At 46.7% G+C, this 23,401-nt stretch overlaps 2 protein-coding genes across 3 annotated transcripts in view; both read left to right on the top strand.

Annotated features, from left to right (window-relative positions):
* The window catches only part of MIB2 (MIB E3 ubiquitin protein ligase 2), a 29,303-nt gene extending 25,253 nt beyond the window's left edge, over positions 1 to 4,050 (top strand). For both annotated transcript variants that reach the window (XM_088136728.1, XM_007429860.4), the window contains exons 17-21: positions 639 to 866; positions 1,450 to 1,628; positions 2,018 to 2,202; positions 2,511 to 2,576; positions 3,316 to 4,050. In XM_088136728.1, coding sequence (XP_087992854.1) covers positions 639 to 866; positions 1,450 to 1,628; positions 2,018 to 2,202; positions 2,511 to 2,576; positions 3,316 to 3,557 — 900 coding nt within the window. In that variant the 3' untranslated portion in view covers positions 3,558 to 4,050. The remainder of the gene's footprint in view (positions 1 to 638; positions 867 to 1,449; positions 1,629 to 2,017; positions 2,203 to 2,510; positions 2,577 to 3,315) is intronic.
* A 3,461-nt stretch (positions 4,051 to 7,511) lies between these two features.
* On the top strand, positions 7,512 to 22,592 carry MMP23B (matrix metallopeptidase 23B). The gene is made up of 8 exons (XM_007429862.4): positions 7,512 to 8,148; positions 11,759 to 11,907; positions 14,305 to 14,444; positions 16,187 to 16,354; positions 19,137 to 19,301; positions 20,600 to 20,710; positions 21,260 to 21,386; positions 21,512 to 22,592. The coding sequence occupies exons 1-8, from the start codon at positions 7,978 to 7,980 to the stop codon at positions 21,684 to 21,686; spliced, it is 1,206 nt and encodes a 401-aa protein (XP_007429924.1). The 5' UTR covers positions 7,512 to 7,977; the 3' UTR covers positions 21,687 to 22,592.
* Positions 22,593 to 23,401: the final 809 nt, after the last annotated feature.

Here is a 23,401-nt window from a genome sequence, read left to right as displayed (position 1 = left end):
CCTGTAGATCTTCGAAGAAAGGTGCACAGAAGTGTGGAAACATATGTTGACATTTATATACTCAGACTAAAGAAAGGTGGATTCACCCCAAATACCACACATCCCCAGTCTTGACTCTAAAGTATCTTTCATGACAAGCTCAACTTCATAAAAGTGATTTGCTGCTGCTTGCCTCCATGATGATTTTTAACATCCAGCTCTTTTATAGACCAGGATCACCTAGTGGTCTCCCAACCAGGCTTGATCTGTTTAAGTTCTAAGGCCAAGCAAAATAGTGGGGGGGAGTTCTGAAACATTCACCCCAGCTGCATCTTGATGCAGAATTGCTAGCAAGGCAAGATTAATGCTTGCAAGCAAGTTGTAGGATTTTGGGCTTGGCTTTGCTAACTTGGTTATCAGTGGGGGAAAGTGTCTTCCATCCTCCTGAGTTGAAAAAACTACAAAAATCAGTCCTGCTGTGGGCTGAGGAGAAGGGTGAGTTGGATCAGCCCCATATAACCCTCCACTTTAAGAGAGAATACATGTCAGCCTCTGCCAAGATTACAGTTCCACTGGGAAAAACTCGGTGAAGATCTGTGGCATGAAAGGCTGTTCGCTTCCCCACTCCTCCCCTTCCCAATAAACAACCCCCTTCCCAGGGCCGCTGCGACGTCAACCTCAAGAACAACCGCAACCAAACGCCCCTGCACTTAGCTGTCACCCAGGGTCACGTGGAGATGGTCCAGCTGCTGGTGAGCGAAGGCGCCGATGTGAATTCGGAAGACGAGGATGGCGACACGGCCATGCATATCATTTTGGAGAGGGAACACCTGGTGTCTGTCATGGTCGAGGACCAGCCAGATCAGGAAAACAGCCTCTTCTCAAAGGTGAGAGAGGTCTCGAACGCAGGATCAGGTGCAGGTCGGGTCAGCATCTGGATCTTTGGGGCTCTCCATGGGCTTTCGTGGCTGGGACAGGGTGGAGGAAGTTGAACTCCAAACCCATCCAGGGTGTCCCGACTCGGCAGCCCCAGTGCTCAGCCTTCAATCTGTGTTTCAGGGTTAGGGTTGTGTTTTCTATGTTTCCCCCGAAACGTCCCTCAATTCTCCCCCCCCCCCCCGTTAATCACATCATGTCTGAGCACTTTTGTGCTCATAAAAGGGTTTTTGGAAAACTTCAGAATAGTTTTTGGTGCCATTTAGGCTGATATTAATAAATGTTTTACCCAAGTATATGAGCCTTCTTAAAACACAGAGTCAGCCCTGTGAGGTAGGCCAGATCTAGACGCAAAAGCAAGGTAGGGTTATTCGAAGGTTTTTTGTCACTCTTCCTTCTATCTCTGGACTGGGTAATCACTTCTCCCCTTAATGGCTTGCTCCTTCTTTCCCTCTTAATGGCTCTCTCAAACTTTCCCCAGGTCAGCCCTACATTCCTTTACACAGTGTTCTTCCTGTCTCCATCCTCCTGCAGCTTCAAGCCTCCGGTTTCCTTGGCAATGCCAAACTGAATGTGGGAGCTGCCCTGGCGTGCTACCTGGCCCAGGAAGGGGCCGATGTCAACTATGCCAACCACCGGGGCAAGTCTCCGCTTGACCTCGTCTTGGATGGAAGCATTGCCCATCTAATCCAGAACTTCTCCCAAAAATACAGGTGGGGGATCCCTCCCAGCTTCTTCCCCTCTTGACTTCATCCCTGCAACTGCCAGGAACATGCCCTCGCTCGGAATGTTCTTTGTTGTTGGAAATAAGGGATCCATCAAATGCCCCATCGTGGGACCTTCCGAGCCCACAAGTGTTCCGGAAGCAGTTTGACTTTTTGCTCCAAAGACTTGGGAAACGGCTTGGATCTGTTTCTGAGGTTGAGCCGCTTCCAGAACACTCGGCATGGGTCCATTTCAAAATCGGGACGCTTCTGCAGCACTCCGAATGGGCTTTGCACGTGCTCCTGAAGTGGGGTTTGGCTGTCGCAAGACGCTGCTGTCCAGTCACATCTAACCTTGTACGGCCTCTTTCTACCTGTCTATGCTTTGTGGGGTACAGAGAACAGCAGGATTCTGTAGAGAGCTCTACCATGACAAGCAGCCTGAGACGAGTCCACACAACCCCCAACACCATGACAAACCTCAGCGTGGCAAAAGTGGCTGCCCCTTCAGAGTGCTTGGTCTGCTCGGAATTGGCGCTCCTGGTCCTCTTCTTCCCTTGTCAACACAGCATTGTGTGTGAAGGTACTTCTGCACCTAAATCCTGTCTTCCAAACACTGTAACTCAGTGTTTCTCAACCTTGGCAGCTTGAAGATGTGTGGGCTTCAACTCCCAGAATTCCCCAGCTAGCTGGGGAATTCTGGGAGTTGAAGTCCACACATCTTCAAGCTGCCAAGGTTGAGAAACTGCTGTAACTGAAGCATCTATTTCTTCATATTCCTAAGTTCAGATTGTTTTTTAAAGTCAGGAAAGAGTCTGCTGGAGGAGTGCCTAAAAATAAATTGGTGTCTCTTTCAACCTTTTCCCTGTCCCAATTTCCCTTTCTAAATAGAATGTTCCAGAAGAATGAAGAAATGCATCAAATGCCAAGTAACAATTACCAAGAAGTTAAAGCAAGGTGAGCACATAGTTTGCATATTTGCTTTTAGCCCCAAAGTGTAGAATGGAGATAGTATCAAGAACAGCCGTTTATTACGACTGGCATTACAGGAATGGTGAGAGAGAAAGCGTTGGTCTGGAGTTCCTTTGTTTTCCTTTGCCCTCCTCCTCCAGTTTTCCTTGTGGATTGCATATTTGTCCATTGGAAACGTAAGGGCACGGCTGGTGCGGTTTTTCTGTTTTTACAAGCCACAGTAGCCTGGCTCCACGTCCCCTGAACCCCAGGTTTTTTGTCGAGGGAATCACACAAAATTGCCCTTGTATTTAGTTTAGGTTCATGGCTCAGGTTGTAAAAACAGTTTGCAAATGGTGTTAAGCCCAACAAAACAAGCCAGGTGATGGCTTAGTGTCGTGTGTGAGTCCAAGGGTTGGTCCGGTCAATTTCTGGCTTTTTTCTGCCCTGTCTTCTGTCCCCTCCTGGAACAGAAAACGTAGAAACAAACGAGAGATTAAAAAACCCGCCAGCCGTGCTCCCCAAAAGTCAGGATTTATAAGTGACACAAATCGCAGTTTCCAAATATCAGTGGGTTCGATCCATGCTTTTCTTCCTGGGGATGATTTTTTCCTCCTCCGCACCCAGCCACCCGCTTTACGTCTTAGCAGGACACGCTGGTGGGGCGAGTTAAGCAGGACAGAAAGGCCCCGCTGGAGAGGTGCTCTCTCGCCCGCAGCTCACCCCTCTCCTCTCCCCCCAACAGACAACTCCGAAGTCGACGGTGGCTCCGGCCCCGAGGCCACCAACCAGCAGAAGCTCATGGAGGATTTGCAAAGCCGCTTCCGGCAGATGGAAGAGCGGATCACGTGCCCCATCTGCATCGACAAGCAGATCAAACTGATCTTCCAGTGCGGGCACGGGTCGTGCCAGGAGTGCGGGGTGGCCCTGAACGTGTGCGCCATCTGCCGACAGACCATCCGCGAGAGGATCCAGATCTTCGTCTGAGGACCGGCTCCGGCTTCGCCCCTGCACCACCCGCCTCAATCTTGTCTCGGCTGGGAGCATTTGGAGCGGGCCGGAGAGGAGATCCCAACTACGAAGACCTGGGCTGGGTGGGATGGAACGCTAGCTTTCCTTCACAGCCTTCTCCGGCTTCAAAAAGAGGAGAAATCTTCCCAAAAGAGCATGCTTCCTTCCGTCCTGTGGAAAAGCAGTACTTCTGCACTTTAAAGGCGGGGTGTGAATCTGGCTTTGCCCTTCCAGCACGAGGGCCCAGCCAAAGGCGGAGTGGGTGCGCAACCAACCCAGCGGTTGGGCAGGCAAGGGAAACTGGGTTGCCCAGGGCCCGCAACGCCCTGACAGTGAGCGGGGCATGCGTGCACAGGTGTGTGTGTGTGTGTGTGTGTGTGTGTGTGTGTGAGTGAGAGAGAATGCGTGTGTCCTTCAACACGAAGTCGTGAATGTTTGCTGGCAAAAAATACAACACGTCTGCACAAGCCTTTTTCTATGGGGTGGTAGCATTTCTTCCTTACACGCAATCGCTTTACTCTCCCCGCTCACGTGGCCCGCTTTTTCCGAGTCGAGGGGTCAGAAACGAGCAGGCCGGGAAGCTGCGCCCGGGATTTTGGCTGCGCCTCTTCGTGAGGTCGACAAACCGGCCAGCGAGTTGTGGCGGTTGACCGTTGGGCCATCCCCAGCGGGAAGGAGGGAAGGCGGCTGCCAAGGAGAAGATGGAAATCGGCCACCGAGACGCCCATGCAATGCTCGGTGGTTGCGCCTTTCGATGTCAAGGGGGGGGAGCCAAGAGCGCGCATCGTACTTCCAATGAAAATAGGAAGGATCGGCCTGGGAAAGGAACCCTCCACCTAGCCCTTGATACGAGGCTGGAGGAGATGCTTTTGGAGGCCTCTCAAATAGGGTTCTTAGCTGGGTTCATGAAATAGAACCTCCAGGATCAGGGGTAGCATACCCTCAGGCCTTCTGAAACAAAAGACGTCAGAAGGGAACCCTGTGCACAATCGTAATGGCCTGCAAATCGTTGTCGGACTTCTTCCCCCCAACCCACCCCAAACCAGAATCTCACAACAGCAGTCCCTAATCTGAGACCGCTGGGTTGGTTTGAACTGGGAACCCGTTTTAAAAGGTAGCTTCCCTCCCCCCTCGTAATTTTCCTGCCCCAAGGAGAATGGCAAAGGGATTGCAGAGCCAGAGATCTTTTGGAAACAGCCATCTCCAGCCCCCTATGAAGGGCAGAACGGGCGGGAAGGGCATTGTGATTGATTCTGGAGCAGGGCAACAAGGCCGGGGTCAAGCCCGCAGGCTCCTGTCATAACAAGTCGGCTGCTTGGCCCAATTTTAAGCAGCATTCCCCCTGCTTCCATCTTAGTTTCAAGAGTTTGCTAAAGGAAATGGGGAAAGAGTCAGCCCTGAGGGTCCCCGGTCTTTGGGTCTGAGAAAGGGCAACTTTAAGGCATCTTTTCGTGGACAAGACAGCAGGGCAAAGGCTTGCAACTCTACATGGCGCCAGTTCAAAGGCCGTGGGAATGTTAGACACATCCAGGAAAGGAATCAGGATCGCTGTCCTGGGCAGCCTCCAGTCCAATATAAGAATAATAAGTAGCAAAGGGGAATGAAACATCTCCACCTGGTGGCTACTTCAGGTACTGAACCTAAAAGGAGAGGCTGACCTCTGATGGCTATTTTTCACAATGCATCGTGGCAGGGACTGTCAGTAGCAAAAGACATGAAAAGGGCGCCCTCTGGTGGCTCTTCTGGGCATTGCAGCATCTGACACTTAGAGCCATCAATGGCAAAGGGTGGGAAATTGGCGCCGTCCGGTGGCTCGTTTTGGCATTGCAGCCTGAAAGGGACTACCAGAACCATCATGGCAAAGGGCATGGAAAGTCCGGTGGCTCTTTTTGGCATTGCAGCCTCAGTGGCGCTATTAGAGCCATCATGGCAAAGGGCATGAAAAGGGCGCCCTCCGGTGGCTTCTCTGGGCCCTGCATCATCTAGGGAAGAAAAGTCAGATAGGTGAGAACAGGTGCTAGGCAAAGCAGCCGCAGAGGATGGGCCGTTCTGTTCTTTCGCATATAAACACCCTTCCCTTTGAAGCCAGCAGGGCCCAAACAATACTTGTCTTAGTTTCTTCAAAGGCATAAGTTTGGCAAGTTCACTCCCTTAGATTTATGCTGTGCTTTCATCCTGGGAATTTCTAGTTTGCGAAATATCTCAGCTAGACCATTGCCTGCAATACCCCAACCCGCCACCAGAGGGCCCTTTCAAAAAACCATCGCCAGAACAGCGACGTCTGCCCCCTTGTGGACACATCCGGCCATTGCACATTGCCAAGGCCAGTGCTCATGGTTAATAAGGGTGTCGCAGCTCTTTTGGGGGGAAATGTCCATATTTTCTCCCCATAAACTGCAATTATTCTTGGGGGAAGCAGCGTTTCTTGCCCTCAGACGTCCCTTCTGTCGTTTTCCTCGCTGTCCGCTGGATTTCCTCTTTCCTTTCCTGCTTCGAGAAGCCCTCCCACCGTAAATGAAGCTTTAAAAAAGGAAGATTAAACTGATCCGATGAATTAAAATTGATCCAGGCCCCCTCTAGCGGCATCAGATACGGGGCAGCTGCAAGAGAAACTTTCATCTAGCTTTGGACAGAGTACCGTGAAGACTCTTCTGGCTGCGAGGGAGATTTTCCGTCTCCCGGCGTCCAACATTATACTGAGCCAGATTGAGCGATTTTTGAGAGAGGACCAAATTAAACAGCCAGATGTGAGAATGAGAAAAAAAAAAATCAGGGGAAAGAAGGGCGAGAATTAATAATCGTTCCTTGTGCTGCTTATGTAATATTTATTGTGGCTTTGTGTCAAAGAATGTCAATATTGCGGCCTTTTTTTTAGGTTTAAATAGAAAAGAATTGAGAAGGAAATGATAGTGTATTTCAGTTGGACGGTACCTCCTTTCTTGGGGGCAAATTCAGCCCTGGTATAAGGCCAGCCATTGAATCAATGAAAGGAAGCTCTTTTTTCAAGGTTCTAGTCCCTCTCCTTTCAGCAGTTAGGCCTGCAAGGAATCGAAAACATCACCTTCCCATTGTTTCAGTTTTCTAAAAAAGCCATCCAGCAAGAAAGCAAAAGTGATTGGTTAAGCGTTTCTCCTTCCTGTTACATCCCGCAGTTGGCTTCATCTGCGTGCGCTTGGGAGGAAAATTCCTGAAACTCAATGACATTTAAAAAAAAAATCATTTTTTTCAAAGGTAAACCTTTAACGATTCTTTTTGAAGCCGAGAGGCAAAGGCAGTTTCTAGGGAAGGCTGTGGTTCCTGTTCTCCACGTCTCAACGTCGGAGAAGGGGCCATGGGATTTTTAAAAAGGGCCCACTGGGTGGGCGGGAGACCCTCGAAGAGGATGACCACGAACGGAGTCCAATTCCAGTGTAGAAAATGATTGCATTCATATCCAACGTATTAAGCCTGCAAGAAAACATTATCTTCTCTAGATCGTCTCCAACACTTTTTCTTACACTCCTGCCCTCCTGCCAACGTCACGTCGCGAAGCACCAGCTGCTGCTGTATCGAGGTCTCCATCTTTTCCCCTCCCAACAGTTCTGCGAGGTAGGCTCGGCTTCGGCTCCCAGGCTGAGTTTCATGGAAGAAAGGAGGACAAGCTTTTTCACGCTCTCGAGAAAGTGATCCGGGGCAAGGCAATTTTCAAATAACTTCCCCAAACAGGACCAACAGACTTAGGAAAAGAAAAATATATAAAAAAAGGGGGGAGGGAAATTAGACGTCCAACAGGGCCAATCAATTGTAGGAACCAAACGCAGAAGGGGGGAGCCAGAAGACCCCCTTAGAAGCATTGGCCCGGCCCTTGCAAAATTCCCCTTTTGCAAATCAGATCCTCAAGGCTGTCTGGCTGATGGGTGGATCTCCGGCTGTGGAACAGATCCCATCGATAAAATATTCAGGGCGTGTGCACGTGTGCAAATGTTCTGAATCCGGCGTTTGGAGTCCACCCCATCATTTTTCTCCCTCCTCCTCCTCCTCCTCCTGTGTGTGTCTGTGTGCACACATGGATCTACTGCCTCCCTTGTCCAGATGCTAAAACAGCTGGCTTAGCTCTCGCTCCCTTCCCTTCCCAGCTCTTTCCCCCCTTTCCTCCTCTATCCCTTTCTTCCATTAGCCGAGATTCCCAGTAATCCGATCGAATTTGGCAAGGGCTGGCCAAGCGTGTCAGAGACTGAACTAAAACCTTGGCGTCTGCACCCCTTTTTTTACCTCCCAGGAAAAGTTCTGAGCCCTTCCAGGAAAGTTTGCCGTTGCAGCCTAGTTTTCAGAACTTAGCAACCCGCCTTGCAAGCTGGATGCACTGAACTTCCCCCCTCGCGTTCTCGCTCGTGTTCGGTTTTAATTAAATGCAGCCATGGAGCAGCTGAGAAGTCTTTCTGTGAGTGTTTCTCCTTTTTTTCCTCCTGCTGGCAGGCTGAAAAAACATAAATATCAAGGCCCTGCGAGTTCCACAGGCATTTTCCTACTTCTAATCCTCCTGGTGGTTTGGGGAGAGTCGTATGCCACGGAGGCACGGAAGATCCAGGTAAGCATCAGATCTTTTCCCCTACAAATGTGACTGTTTGCGGTTCAATTTATGCTGCTTGCTTCTCTTCCGAGGAGTTCATTATACCTTCACAACAGTCTAGCAAGGTAGACTGAAAGCAGAGCAAGGCGCCTCTTCAAATCCCGCAAGCGGGGACTTGAATCCAGCGTGTTACATCCCAATGTTTTCTTCTCTACTACATGAGAAAAAAACATGGTATCTTTATGTATGTTTGTTTGACTGTTGGTGTCTTCATCCGGTTTTAAATCTGGCGTGGGTCAGGCACGATGGGAACTGTAGTCCAACACTTTCAGACTACAAAAGTCCCAGCTGGGGGCAACTGTTTCCCAAGGCGCTTTCCATCATAGCGATATGAAATCAGAATTAAGACAAATTAAAGCATTCAAGAATGCTAATGATACCATTAATGATAATTCTCTCTATATATATATGTGTATGCGTGCATGCATGTAAAATAAAAGCATCAGCAGAGCAATGATGGTAATAAAATCAGGACCTGCATTTTTTTCAAGAAAATCAATATCTGAAGTTTCCTCCAGAACATCTGGCTTGCTGGATCTCTCCGACACTAAGCCCCCGCTGTTTCAAGTTGAGTGAACAGTTTTCTGCTTACCTGTACATCCCTTTTTAACTTAACCCTTTGCTTCTAGGCCTGTAACGCCCAGCGATCCTTCCTTCCCACCACATTTTCCAGACCATGCATCCTCTCGGTTGCCGTCTGTTCAAATCGGGAGGAGGGGGAGGTGGGACCGCATCAGCTCAGGACGCAGGGAGGCGCTTTGCGAGCAAAAGCGTTATCTTTATCGTTCTCTATAGGGGAAAACAGGCATTTACCAGATGTGGCCTCTGCTGGCCTGGCCAGTGCGGAAGGATGCTAGGAAACTGAGAACATCTGGTGGGAAAATGATTCCTCTCTTCTAGTCCCTGTAGTTTTTTGAACGGAGAGAGATTTGCACATACAATTGAGGTTTTCTTAAGAGAGAGATGTTCAGAGCTCTTGTAAATGCTCTCTCATCAATCCAGCATCGAAAAGCTGCTATGGGATAAAGGATGCAAGAGACTGGATCGATTAAAACAGCAACTCCATGTTCAAGTATCTATCAGGGATGCTCTTCTGGAGCTAGTAGATCTCCCTCAGACTGGACATTCTCACTTCTTTCTGCCCCTCTGAATCTGATCCACGTGGCTGCAAAGCTTTAAAAGCAGACCTTTTAGAAGTTGAACCTTAAGAGGCTTCTCAATGACAATTGCACAGAAGTGAGTCCTGCCGCAACTGGAGAAAAAGTGCAAATCCAAGGAGAAAAAGCTGGCATGGACAAAGGGCACGGAGAATTTGGGCAATTTCCAAGAAATCCAATTCTCTGTTGCTTAATCACAGCAGCTGAATGACTCAGCTCGCCCTACTTTTTTCTCCTTGCTGAGATGAGCAAAATTGAAAGTATCTAGGAATGGCCTTTTCGCAGGGCTAGACTTTGAACCTTGCCAGTGCTCAAAGCCAGCTTCTCTCTTGCTAAAGAATCAGCTTTGCCCACAGGACCACACTGATGAATCCTTGGGTTTTCGCTGAAAGCCACTCTGTCTGATCTGGGTGAAAAAAAAGCCATTTTCAGCTCTCCAGCCCAGAAAAGTTGGATTCAGTTGACCTACTTATGGCACGAGGTTTTGGCAAAGCGAGCAAGGAGGCAGCCGTGTCGTTTTCACCCTACGCCCCGGCTAGATAAGAACATTCATTCAGGATTGATTTGATTCTTGGCTTCCTTGAGTGATAAGATAAGATTGCTTGGATGGAGGGAACGTGGTAAAATCAGAGAAAGGAGGAGAATCGTCAAATAGCTCCTCCTGGTTCACGTGGGGTAGATTTCAACTCCTTGATTTACTCCTTTCATCCAACCGGGCCTGAGTTTCAGTTGCACTGCAAAAATCAAATGGAATTAGAAATAATTAGAGGATGCCTCATTTCCTAAGGCAAATAAACTGCAATCCAGGACAAATGTGACATGCAATATAGGCGTTCATTGATGCGAGCGACAGGATGGCTTTCTTAGGTTTTAAGAAGATTATTGGGCTTTGATTTATTTTTTGGAGCGTGCTAACCACTGGGAGCCAGGGTTTGTGACTTCTACGTCTTTTCCATGGACCAGGAGCTGGAGAGTGTGGGCACTAGTTGCCACCAGCGGTCAAAAAGCAAATTAAGCACCACGGGGTGGCAAAACGGGCAGTAGCATTTGGTTTGGCTGAGTTTAAATGAGAATATCCAGGAGAGCTGTGCAGCTATCAGAGACGACCTGAAGGAAAGTATCTTGGACAGTTGTAACTTTGCCCTCTGCTGCGAAAGAAATGAATTTCCCCTCCCGTTTTGGATGCCATCCCCTTTTCTTGTCCAACAAGGCCTTTTTGCAAGGGGGAGGGCATTTAAAAACAACCATCCTGCTGTAAAACTCCTAGACTTCTAGTTAGAGATTATGTCACTTACATGTGTTGCTTGGAAATCTGGGGCCGAAGCTGGAGATTTGGTTCCCAGCAGCCATCAATCAAAAGCTTTAATGGCTTGACCAGCCTTTTCTCCTCTCCCTGGTGGGTGATTCTCCCCCCCAGCCCCAAAATCTATAAGGCCAGAACTGGCTCACCTTCCACCACTGATGTAATATGGCAGGCATCTCAGTGTGATTATTCAGCTCAGGAAACAGCGAAGGACAGCGCACAAGGGGTCTTTTAAGTGCAACGCAGCAGCTACGCCAATTTCATTCTCAGTTCCGGCTCTGAAAAGGATCGAACCAACAGCGTCTCAGTAAGGAGAGGGTTGGGGGGATCTCGCCACTCTGAAATTCATACAGTGAAATTCAAGATTATGTTTTCCTGCTAAGATCAGACTCTCGTTTTCTGCACCATGACCCGTTTTGTCTCTCTTTCACCATCAGGGTGGAAATGGGCAAACTGATCAGCAGTGGCCTTCACGCCATTTGTGGGAGGGTTTTTTCTGGCCTTATTTCGCAAGGCAGGCAGAAAAAAAGAGATTTTTCTGCAGAAAGTTATGACTTTCTCTGTGCGTTTCCCCATCCAAAAAATCTAAACCAGCTTAGATGGCTTTAAATAAGGGGGCTTGGTCAATCTTGGAAGGACTACAAACAGCTAATGACCATGATTGCTAAGTGGAAACACCAGTCAGTGGCGATTGAATTCTGAGAACGACACCCTGGAGGCTAGTAATTGGGAAAGGCTTGTTTCTTCTTGGAAAATATCCTAGTTTTTTGACGCTTGTCTGATTTAGTACATTGGAGTAGACAATGTGGGGCCCTCCAGACCTCTCACCATCCCTGGCCATAATTGACGGAGGGAAGCTAAAATCCATCACATATGAAGGGTGTTGAGCTAAGATCAGTTGGTTTAAATCAGTCTAGGGCACCGAAAGACGGAGAACTAAGATGGAAAACGACATTTCCAGAAAAATCACTGCTCCGAAATAGGTGGGAAGAATGCTGAGAAACTGACTTGGTTTGGGAGTCTTGATGGGCAGAGGGGAATTCTCTCCAGATGTTTTCTGTGTCAGGCCTCTGCTCCAAAGCTTCTGACTTGTTCCTCTGCCTTTCAGGAACACGTGGCCATACCTGGTCCCAATCTTGGGGTGACCTCGGCTCTTCCAAACGTGGCATTTCCACCTCCGCCTCCTCATCTCCGGAAGAAGCGTTACACGTTGACGCCGGGACGGCTGAAATGGGATCATTTCAACCTAACCTACAAGTAAGGATGTTTCCTTCCTCCAGTGCTAAATTTGAACTGATCACAGGCCCTTTGGTTGCCCAGGATTGGCTTCCATTCATGCTAATATGGGGAAGAATATTTCCAAACATGAACCAACACGAACAAAGGACAGTGCAGGGAAAATAACCAGTATTAAAGTTCTAGATTTTTTTTTCTGAGTGGGGGGCACTAGCACGCAGTGAACGTAATTTAAACCAGGGAGGTCCCATTTTCTCAGGTGGCTTTGGGGTACAACGGTGGGGATTCTCTTGCAAAAATGAGCAGGCCCCGTGCAGAGAACTGGTGGAGTCCGGATGAAAAAAACCACGAAATTTATATTTCAGCTTCATTAAAACAAGTGCTGCGAAGACAATCGTTGCCCACGGACTGAATATTTCTTCCCCCATGTCGTGTGAAAAATTCTACTTCGCTTTTAGAGTCCAATTTCCAAGTCAGACGTTAATGCACATTCTATCAATCCATTACACAATGGGTTGTAAATCAGATCACTGTTTTCTTGAGAGCAAACGTCTTATGCAGACGCACAAATTAAGTGGCTCTGTAGTCTCCAAGCTTCCTTCTGAGCTGTTCATATCATGCCATGAAATACAAGATACACGTCTCATAAATCTTTAATTCCATCTCTATTTTCTTGGCTCTGTGTGGCTTTCAACCCATTTGTACAGCAGACTGCAAACAAAACACCCACCCAGTTCCTTTTTTTTGACACTTTCTAAAATAAATACACACATCACCTGAATCCTAATTGAACGGTCTTTGTGACTTTCCCTTAATAATATGCATTTTTCTACGTGCTTTCCCTTAAAGTCTTCATTTTTGTACTTTTTTTTTTTTTTTGAATTGGAATTGCAAACTGCATTACACAACTCTGAAAAATGAATTTTGCTTTGGGAGGTGCCAGAAGGATATGTTTGGATGAAAATTTGGACCAAACAAAATTTTTTCTTCCATCTCTGGAAGGACAAAAATTCCTTTGCATGGAAAGATCACAGGTTCAAAGGAGAAAAATTTCGATGGGCTAAGATTTGATGGACTCTGGAACCCCTTCCCTCTTCACTGGAATTTATGCTTGCCCTCCTACGAATTGAAAATGCAAGAAATTAAATCCAACCTCTCCGAAGACATTTGTTCCTTTTTTTCCCATCCTCGTGTGCAAAAACAAAAAGACGTTTAGCCGAGACAGAAATGGCTGAAGGCAACATAATTGCTGGCATTTCGGTCTTCCTGAACTCCAGGAACAACTGTGACAACATCGTCCCCTTTCTGATGCCAGGCAGGAAGCTGCAAAGAAAAAAAAGGGGGGTTCTTTGCATTAGAAACCATGCCTGGCTCAAGACAGGCCAAAGTCAAGATTGGCGGGTGGGACCGCATTGGCCGCAGCAAGCCTCAGGAGCAAAGCACGGCTTGTGATTTTTCAACAGAGCCTTAACTCATCCTTGGCTGAGAAAATTCTCTGTCCTCCTAAGCTGAAGTTTGATACGTTTTGCTTTTAAAATATATAAATACTTGTATTTTTACTCCAAACCTTGCTCGGAGGAAGGTGCTATATACAGGCCTTTTCTCTTTCTCTGTTCAGTTGTCCCCATGGATGCTGAGAAAGAGAGGAAAAACAGCTTTAAGGATTGTCCCAATTAAAGAGAAGCAATTCAAAGCAAACCTTGAGACAATGATCTTCCCAACAATGAATGAAAACATAATTTGAACTACAGGCCTGGGGTCTGGTTTTTGGGCTGGCCCACCTGACAAGATTCGAAGTTAGGGAGAGGTGTATCTTCCACTACAGGTTACAGAACTGTCAGTGGGGGAGACTGAGTTCCAATCCCTGTCTCCAACCGGAAACTCCAACTGGAATGGCCACAATGTGGAAAATCAACTTGGGTGTTCAAATTGGGCGGTCTTGATCTGGCATGGCACATCGATTCTGAAGAATAAAGCCGTTTGTGGCTGGGGCCTAGCTTCTGGGGCCTGAGCTTCTGAGCCCCGGTTTGGAGAGATCCACCTTGATCTGATGTCGATTCCGAAGCTTGATCCAATTGTCCCCGTGGAACTGAATCACGGTATAGACGTAGCTAGCAAGCTCTTCCAGCTTCCTTTTCAAGGGTGCGACTCGTAGACATCCCTTAAATGTTCCATCCACAGTTCTGGTGGAAGGTAAAAATGATTAAAAGCGCAGGAAGCATTCATGTTATTCTAGTTAATTAAACTTGGTTAAATAGTTCCAAAGCTAGTTCTTGTTTTGACCATGTCCCTTTCCTGTCTTGTTTTATCTTTTGATAACCGAACCCCAAATTCATGGTCCTCAGCCAAGGACTGAAGTTGAACTTGGGCACCTGCGAGTGAAATGATCTCTTAGTTTACTTTTGTGTTCCCCTGCAGAATTCTGTCTTTCCCCAAAAACCTGATCAGCAAAAGCCAAACCAGGAAAGGATTAACTGCAGCTTTCCGCATGTGGAGCGACGTCTCCCCCTTCACCTTTCGTGAGGTGCCCACGAGTACCTCCAGCGACCTCACAATCGGTAGGTACCTTCGTGGTGCTGATTTTTGACTTTCTGGAGGACGCACCCTTAAAAGTCTTGTGTAACACACTGACAAGGACTAATAAAGATTAAGCATCCAGGAGGGAGACGGGAAGCAGAAAATGAGGAATGGCATTGTCTGAAAGCGGGCATGGCCGGCTGAAACCCTGAAAAAGACCCACTTAGAGAACACCTTTCTTTTTTCGCAGTTCCCCATTGCCATCTCTACCAACCCCATTTTTTTCCTCCCAAGGAATCTGACCAATCTTCAGGTTTGCAGATATTCAATTCTCTAATGATTCCCACATTTCATTGACACGTTCATCCTTTTGGTATGTCTAGCTACTTGATAATCAACTAAGATGACTAAGGGAGAAATGTCTTTCTCAATCCAATTTCTTTTTCCATCTCTGGTGTACATATTAGAGTGCAACATTGCAACATCTGGAGAGCGGGAGGTCATCGTACGGATGAAGCGAGATTTGCACATTCTTCCAGATATGTGGGAGAAATATCTTAGACCCACCAGATCATATTGTTCCATCCGCGCATGCCACTAAATTGAAAACAGAACACGACGTCTGGCTTGCAATGAAGAATTTGGAGGGGGGATGATACCAGCTCTGGAGGTCTCTGGGCTGGCCATGCTATGTGGAAACGAGAAAAGGTTGTGGGTGAATCTAGCTTTCCAAGGTTGTTGCTCGGTGCCCAAAAACTTAACTCCTTAACTTAACTCCTGACTTAAAGCACCCTTGAAGTCAGGAGGGTGGCGAGGACCGCATTCTAAACATTTAATTGGTGGGGCCAGGACAAAAAACTAAAACTGATTTTGCCTGCACTGAATTCCAATTCAATATGGCCACACTTGGTCATTTCCTTTGCCTTACGTTATAAATTACACAGCTGGCGAAGTTTGGGAATTGTACCCACAGCTTTCGGAGGCCACATGCTCGCCCTAGTTTCCAAAAGATGATACAGGAGACATGTTGGTTTCGGGTTCAATTTGATCACCTCCCTGAAATAGACCCTAGACACTGACAAGTCTGTTTTGTTAGGGTTAGGGAGGAACATTTGGCCCTGATCAACCCAGGAAATCAGATAGTGGGGGACTGAGCAATGTAGCTTTGAATGTTGGAAATAGGACTCGAGAGGCAAGTTGGGTTTTCCAGATGTGTTGGATCAACAGCGGGAAATTCTGGAAGTCGAAAGCCAACGCTTGGGGGATGCCCAGAAGAGGAAAGTTAGCCAGGATGATTCTGGTCTATAGGTATTGTGATGGAATGGAATTATGAAGGCCAGGCTCAGGGAGATAAGCGTGTTCTTAGTTCACCGGAGAAGCGTGGGAAGTTCAAGAGGATGAGGCTGGCACCTCCCTGAGGAATTCACGGTGTTGTGGCTGGCTGGCTTGGGAACTAGGTTTCAGTCTGGGGAGATTTTCTGTCTAGAGGTTGTAGCTAATAAACACAGAAGAACTGAATTTGCATTGTCTCTTGGAGTTCTTTGAGCTAAACCTGACATCAATCTCCCCAGACTGAAACCTAGCTTCAAGCCAGCCAGCCAGCCACAACACCGTGAATTCCTCAGGGAGGTGCCAGCCTCATCCTCTTGAACTTCCCACGCTCCTCCAGTGAACTAAGAACACGCTTATCTCCCTGAGCCTGGCCTTCATAATTCCATTCCATCACAGGTATGACATGATTCCCTTTTTCCTCTTTCTCAATGCCCTGCGAAATCTCTCCCAGGTTTCTACCCCATCAACCATACGGATTGCCTGGAATCGCAGATCCATCACTGTTTCGATGGGACGACGGGAGAGTTAGCCCATGCCTTCTTCCCGCAAACAGGAGAGATCCATTTTGACGATCACGAGTACTGGATCGTAGGAGACACCCGATTCAGCTGGAAAAAGGGTAAGTACGCCGGATCCCAGGGCCACTGATCTGAATTGTAATAAAAAGACTTCAGCTGAAAAGGAAAATTGAATGGAGAAAAATACAATGTGGTTCGTTGATGGGGCAATACCAGGAGAGAGGCGAATTGATGAAAAACAAATGGAAAAAGGAAGAAAATCCTGGGATTTGTTATCCGGAGTAGAAAGACTGTAGAAGATAAAGTCAACAGCAATCGGAGCTCCTGGAACTGGAGCAAAGGGATTCATCAAACATTTGCAAGTTTTCAAAGTACTGGATTTGACACCACTGAATCATTAAAAAAGATTGTGATATTTGTTGGATGAAAGATGAGGCTCATCCTCGGATGGGAGGTTGTGAAATAGGTTGACAAAACAAGAGATTCCTCCAAACCATTGTTGGGTTATTACCAACAAAAGTATGAAGACATCTATGAAAGCCCCAGGACTGGAGCTCAACGCTAGGAAGATCTTACTCAACCAGACAGGGCAGACAGAGTACAGTATTCAGCTTTCAGGTTTGTTTTGCTAAACCAAGTTTCTAGTCCTTAAGGATGTAGGATAATTCAACAGCTAGGAGCTATTTCTGCTTTTCGTAGCTTTCATTCTTCGGAAAGCTTTATAACCTTTCCTACGGATCTCTATTGAGCAGGCAGACAAAACCCATCAGAGATTATACTCAATATCTAAGGGCAGAAACTCACGGCTTTGCCAAATCGGAAATAACCAAGTAGGCCTGAGATTAACCCTGGTAGAAATCGGTTTCTAAATGGCTCGTGCCCGGGAGGCCTGACCTCTCTGTTGCTGGGGACGGCCGCGGCGCCTGTGCGAAATTAGGCGCTGTTTTTCGCCCGCTCTTCCAGCCTGTCGGATTTCACCATCCAATTGCTTGCAACTCGAGCGCCGAGTTTACTTCCTGGAATCTTACTGATGAAAATATTCCTGCCAGCTGAACTGGAGATGCTGTGATCCTTTTGCTTAACTGCCGCTGCCGGCTGAGATCCAAGGACTGAGCACTATTGAGGGTTTGTCGTGTTTTCTTTCTCGTCAGAAAAACAAGAAGCTGTTTACATTTTTGTCCATCTGGGAGATGAGGCCTTTGGCGGGTGGCTCGGCTGCCACTGTTCTTTTAAAGGGCTCCACGAAATGCTAACCAGATGGGCCTTCGGTTGAGATGAGCCTTTCCCAAGAGGTTTTTCAGGGTGCTTCCCTAAAGAGTCTGTCCCCCGTGTCTCTGCATGAGTCCCTGTTCCGGGCCTATCTCGGCAGACGGGGATTTGACATTGCAGATAGGAATGCTTGAACGATCGAGCACTGCATGATGTTATAAGGGAGCATAAATAATCTTCACCCAAGGAGGGTTATTTGGAAACCCAGCAAGATCCACCATGCAGAGACACAGCAGCCAAACTCCACTGTCTTGAGGTTTCTAGCCCCTTTAATCAGTGGTTTGTCTTCTCTGATGCCCCGTTTGAGAAGAATACAGAGCAGAAATCGCCCGTTCTCTTTTCAAGCTGCAAAGCGCCAAGAGCTGTCTTGTTCGAAGCGATTGGGTTCGGGAGAAAAATTCAATTTCATTTCGCACCATTTCAATTTGAACTGCAGACGGTTAATGCGCCCCTCAAATATTAAACCATTTTCCCTTTCCTAATAACATTTTGATTTATCAAGGCCTTGTCGAAAAGACCCAGGAGGCAGAATATTGCATCTTCGATGTTGAATATTACTTTCCAACTGTGTTGTTTTTCACAATCCCTCCTTGCTCCCTAAAGAATTGCCAACCTCACGCATCTTATTCCTCTAGACAAGATTATTCTCTCATAAAACTAATCTCAAAGCTTTGAAGATGGACGTTTTCCAGCCTGGGAATTTATTCTGACCAGGGAACAGTCTGCAAACTTCTCAATTGCAAAATCCCAGGAGGGAGATGCATCGTCTCCGAGACAAACATAAATCTGTTATTCCCTTTCATGTCCCAAACATCCCTGATGAGACAGTTTGCAAACAAGACGACGATTTCCTATTTAGGAAGACCGAGCGAGACAAATGAGAATTTTTGCATTACTTGGGGGGGGGGATCATCTCCCCTACCCCTAAATTTCACAACAAGAGCAGCTAAGGTCAAGGCAGGCTTATATTTCTACATTTCGGGGTTTTATTTTTTGAAAATGAAAAATAAATCCTTTGGGCTAGATGAGAAGGGGACTTTAATTCAGGACAAGGATTCGTACAATTCAAGTATAGCTGAACCAACTTTATTGCTACTGCTCCTTCTGTTTTAAATTAAGGAGGGGGCTAGAAGATTTGCTCAACGCTCAAAGAAAAGGATCTGTTGACCTCCGGCGTCTCGTCTTTCAGGAAGAGCGAGCGGCGTTCCTTTTTAACTCTAACTTTTGCAGTGGGGAAAAGTGAATTCTCCCACCATTCGGGCACCCTCCCCTTCTGCAGAGTAGAGAAAGTTGCAGGGTGGACTACGGATGATCCCTTTTGGCTACCCAGCTAAAAGCAATTGTCGGATGCAGCAACGTTACAACAAAATGAAGTCCATATTGTGCTTTATTTCTTCACGTCTGCTGGAAGGCACAGATTCTGAAAGGCCCAAACCATCACGCCGCATGATACAAAACTCGATCTACTTAAATCCTTGCTGTTCCCGGTGTTTTAAAAAATTTCTCAGCCTTGGCAGGTAGACTAAAATATCCCAGATTAGCTAGAATAGTTTTGCACGTGGTGTATTTTCTTCCTTGCAAATCCACCAGTTAATTAAGGTTCCTCTTTTTTAGGCGTCTGGCTGACAGATCTGGTTCACGTGGCGGCCCATGAAATTGGCCATGCTTTAGGTCTCATGCACTCCTTGGATCCCAGTGCCCTCATGCATGTTAATGCTACCCTGACAGGGAAGAATACTATCTCACAGGACGAGATGTGGGGAATTTACCGGCTCTATGGTAAGTGGATGCATTAGTTGCTAGGAGAAAAGGCAAGTTTTGGAACCATCAGTCATCATCTTTGCCATTTTCCCTGATAAAAAGAGCGCCGGTAGCTGCCTCATGCAAACAGACCTGAGCAGAGGTGACTGTGGTGGAAAAGGACTAAGTTTTGGAGAACAGGCTTTTCAAAATCACTGTGTTGGTCCATAAAAAGGAAAAGGCAAGAAAAAGACACAAGGAGGAGAGGGCTTGCATGGGGAAATGACAGGCCATGCTTTCTTTATGTTAATATCCCATTAAAATTGTTTTTAAGGTCAATCCCAACCCTCCTGAAGGCAGCATTATCTGTCCAGCAATCCCAAATTCCTGGACAAGGACTTTGGCGTGAGCACGCAGTGGCTTTGAGTTCCCCCAGACTTTCTTCTCTGGGCCTCTGAAACTCAGAACATCTCGGGCAGAGAAAATGATAGGTTTTCAATCCAACTCTGAAATTCAGCTGAAGGGTGTATTTACAGCTTGGAACAGAGAATTGCGCTGTGGTGCAGGACAGCATCTGAGACGGTGGAGGGAGGAGAAATCAATCTCTGTGCCTGTGTATTTTTTATTGTACCATTTGTGTTTCAAACTGTTTGGACTGGCATTAACCACCAGTTGATTCTCATGCCAAACGTGCAGTCCACGCCCGTTTTAGAAAGAATGGGTGGAATTATTTTCGTTACCATCAGATCAACAAAAAATGTGGCTTTCCTTCTCCCCTTGTGTTTATATTAAATATTTCTTTTCTGAAAATAAACTATACCTCCCCCCCCCGCCTCAATGAACCCAACTATTCCAATGGTTTCTCACTACTTTGAAAAACCTCAGCAAGTAAGAACAGACTGAATGGGAAGATGAGCATTTTATCTCAGGAAAACATCAACAAAAGTGATTTTTCCCCTTAAGTTGGCTCCACCTATACAGGAATACAAAGAGGCTGTTTCATACACCAGTTTTATATGCCACCGTGGGAGAAAATGCTAACATTTTGAGATGCAAGCGTGATTGAGCCCCCAGAGTTTCCTTCGGAAAGGCAACCCAGCCCATTATCTCAGCTAAATCTGAAATCATAACCATGACGGATGAATTAAGGTTTGCTGCTGTTAGGTTGACTTGACTGTCCCTTTGTTAAATTCTGTTGCTAAAAACTAGCTTTGGTGATAGGTTCAGCTCACGTGCCAACCCAAAACCGTTCAGTCCGAAACAAATGAGCCATGACATTTCTACCCTTCTTTTGCTGACCAACTGCCCGTTTGAAAAGTGAAATCCTGTTTTTTCAGGCTGTAAAGATCGACTGTTTATATGCTCATCGTGGAGTCGGAAAGGGTACTGTCGAACGCGCCAGCGGTTTATGAAAAAGCACTGTCCGTACAGCTGTGACTTCTGCTTGGGTAATTCTCGCATCTCAGTTCGTGGTAATTGGGTGGGTGTCATTCTGCACTCTAGTGAATCTCCTTTCAAAAGGCCAATTGATTCTCTAAACTGATAGCTTCTTCGCGGTCGGAGGGAACCGTTGGTGCAATGTTTTCCCAAGAGCTGGGAATCTCTCCGCGTCATCCAACCGCCTCTGGGAAACTCGAAACTCAAAGTGTGTTTTTTAAAGAGAAACGGAGTCGGGGGGAGGCAACCGCAATCTGTCGCTGCCCCAGCAAAACATCTTTATTTGCTTTACATCGGGTCTTGCCGCAACAATGCCAAACTATCTATTTGCGGAGTGAAATCAGTTAACAATAAAAGCTGGGAACAACGGGGATCCTGTGGCCGATTTTTTAAACGCAGTGAGAACGAGACCAAATGCAGGGAAGGGCACTTCTTAGCCCAAAAGATCGCTATTCCGGATCACGTTTATCATTTGCTGGGGGAGGGATCGCTGTGTTAGTTCCACTGCTGTCATTCTGAGCTGATGTGTCTTTTTTCTATTTTCCTTATTCTGAGGGTAGCGTTCCCTTTTCCGACGGTGATCCCAACCCCACCACCCCCAAGGATGAAGACCCGGCTTGTCCCAGAGGGGCGGAACGTTACTTTCCGATGCGGCCAGAAAATTATCCACAAAAAGGGGAAAGTTTAGTAAGTCACTCGCGTTTGGATTTGAACTCTGGGCTAGGTGGACGATTGCAAGAGAGCACCTTTCTAAACCGTTTCCGGAAGGCTAAACTGAGTGTCCCATTCTCTTTCTTTTTTAAATCACGCAGTTGGTATAAGGAGAAGGAACTGCTGGAATATTCCTATCCCGGCTACCTTTTTCTGAACGACGACCACATGAGCATCATCGCCAACGCGATCAACGAAGGAACGTACACTTGCGTGGTGAAGAAGAAGTCAAAAGTTTTGACCACATATTCTTGGAGAGTCAGGCTGAAGCAGTAACGCAGACGGTCTGCAAGGACTTACAGACCCTAAATCATTTTGATTTATGTGGGTCCGCTCTCCCACCTGTTTCCGTATTTCACTTTGGGCCTGCATTTGCAAAAAACCAGCTTCCCAAGATGGTCCCTTCCAGAAGGAGTCAAGTACAAGAATACTGGTTTCTCCCCTGCATTTCCCATCGTTCCTATCCTCGGCCAAGCTCGCTGGGGACGATAGGATGTGTAGTCGATGCCATAAGGGGATCCAAGGGGAGGGGAAATTGGCTATGATGTGAACTAAAAGAGCTTTTTTTTTAAAAAAAAAACTTGCTAATATTCGTTAGGAACCATTTTACACCTAGATTTTCAGCTACTTTCTGCTACCATCTGGAGCTTGGGGCTCTGTCACTGATGGAGTGATGGTTCTTTAGTTAGATTTGTATTTTCCTCTCTCTTCCAGCGCTTCAAGACGGCATATGTAAGACCATTTCCCCCCCACAATAGAAAGCCTGTGAGTAGGTTGGGGACACGAGATCTCTTAAGAAGAGAAGTGCAAAGAGAACCTTAGCCACTCTACAATTTAGCGAAAGATCCCAAGCGTATGATGAGCTCCTGCGCTGCGTTATTTCCGCAGAACAGGACCTACCCGAAACAGTTTGCCCGTTTCCTGCACTACGTAAGACTAAAGATCATAAATCCCTCCAAATCACAAGCTAGACATTCTGACCATTTTAGGGAGCTGCATCAAGAACACAGGGCCTAAAACAAGAATGCCTACGTTAAACCTTTGCATCTGTTATGCATTTTTTACTTGGGTCAACGGCCTTGAAAGAATTTGCTAGCCTGGGTATAACTTCTGGACAGTTGATCCTTAAGGAATTTCACCAGTTAATTACCCTTCTGCTCAAATAAAGCACTTCCATATTGATATTTATTGTGGCCTGTTAATATTGACTGTCGCAATATTATACTGTTAGATGTTAACTGCATGTTCTATGCTATTAGTTCCCAGCAATGACTTTCTGAAACAATGTGCTTTTTTTCAGCCACTCCATCATTTCCAACTTTCTTCCTTGGAGGACTGACTGGGCCGGGTTTGGGAACTGACCCGCGTGTGATGGGGTTACGGCAGTGTTTCTCAACCATGGCAACTTGAAGACATGTGGACTTCAACTCCCAGAATTCCCAAGCCAGCAGAATTCTGGGAGTTGAAGTCCACATGTCTTCAAGTTGCCAAGGTTGAGAAACACTGGGTTATGGGGTTCATGATACCACTCACTCAGCTCAGTGTGTCATACAAAGAAGACCTAGACATTATTGGGCAACAAACAGTGTTAATAAGCAACACTAGAAGGCCTAGACATTATTGGGCAACAGATGGTGTTAATAAGCCACATTAGAGAATATTAGGCATTAAAAACCATCAGTGCATACTCTGATCAGGTTTTGCTCAAGATAATCTGCTACTAAGCACTTTAGCCTAGCTATTGTGCCAGCCCACGCGATGTAACTTATTTGTGGTTTCGTGGGTCTCACAAACCCCCCACGTTGGACCCAGTAAACCACAGAAAGGTCCTTGGGCAAATAACAAGGCAAAGCGATTCATAAGACACCCTAATCCTTGGTTGGCTGAATTACAGTTTATCCAATTAATCCAATTTTGGGGGTCTATAAGAAGACAAGGACTAGGGACAATGAATACAGGAGAAAACAACACATGACATTCACTACTTTGTG

The sequence above is a fragment of the Python bivittatus genome, unplaced genomic scaffold (genome assembly GCF_059951505.1).
Source record: "Python bivittatus isolate LINGU-HERP-01145 unplaced genomic scaffold, Pbiv_v1 ctg000090_np1212, whole genome shotgun sequence".
Lineage (NCBI taxonomy): Eukaryota > Metazoa > Chordata > Lepidosauria > Squamata > Pythonidae > Python > Python bivittatus.
This window is presented reverse-complemented; position numbering and strand designations above follow the sequence as displayed.

What these genes read in the sequence shown, in the direction of transcription:
- MMP23B (XM_007429862.4), top strand. Translation starts at nt 7,978, where the DNA reads ATGGAGCAGCTGAGAAGTCTTTCTGTGAGTGTTTCTCCTTTTTTTCCT. An exon ending in CATTTCAACCTAACCTACAA is followed by an intron (nt 11,908 to 14,304) that starts GTAAGGATGTTT and finishes GTTCCCCTGCAG; the next exon opens with AATTCTGTCTTTCCCCAAAA. An exon ending in CTCCAGCGACCTCACAATCG is followed by an intron (nt 14,445 to 16,186) that starts GTAGGTACCTTC and finishes AATCTCTCCCAG; the next exon opens with GTTTCTACCCCATCAACCAT.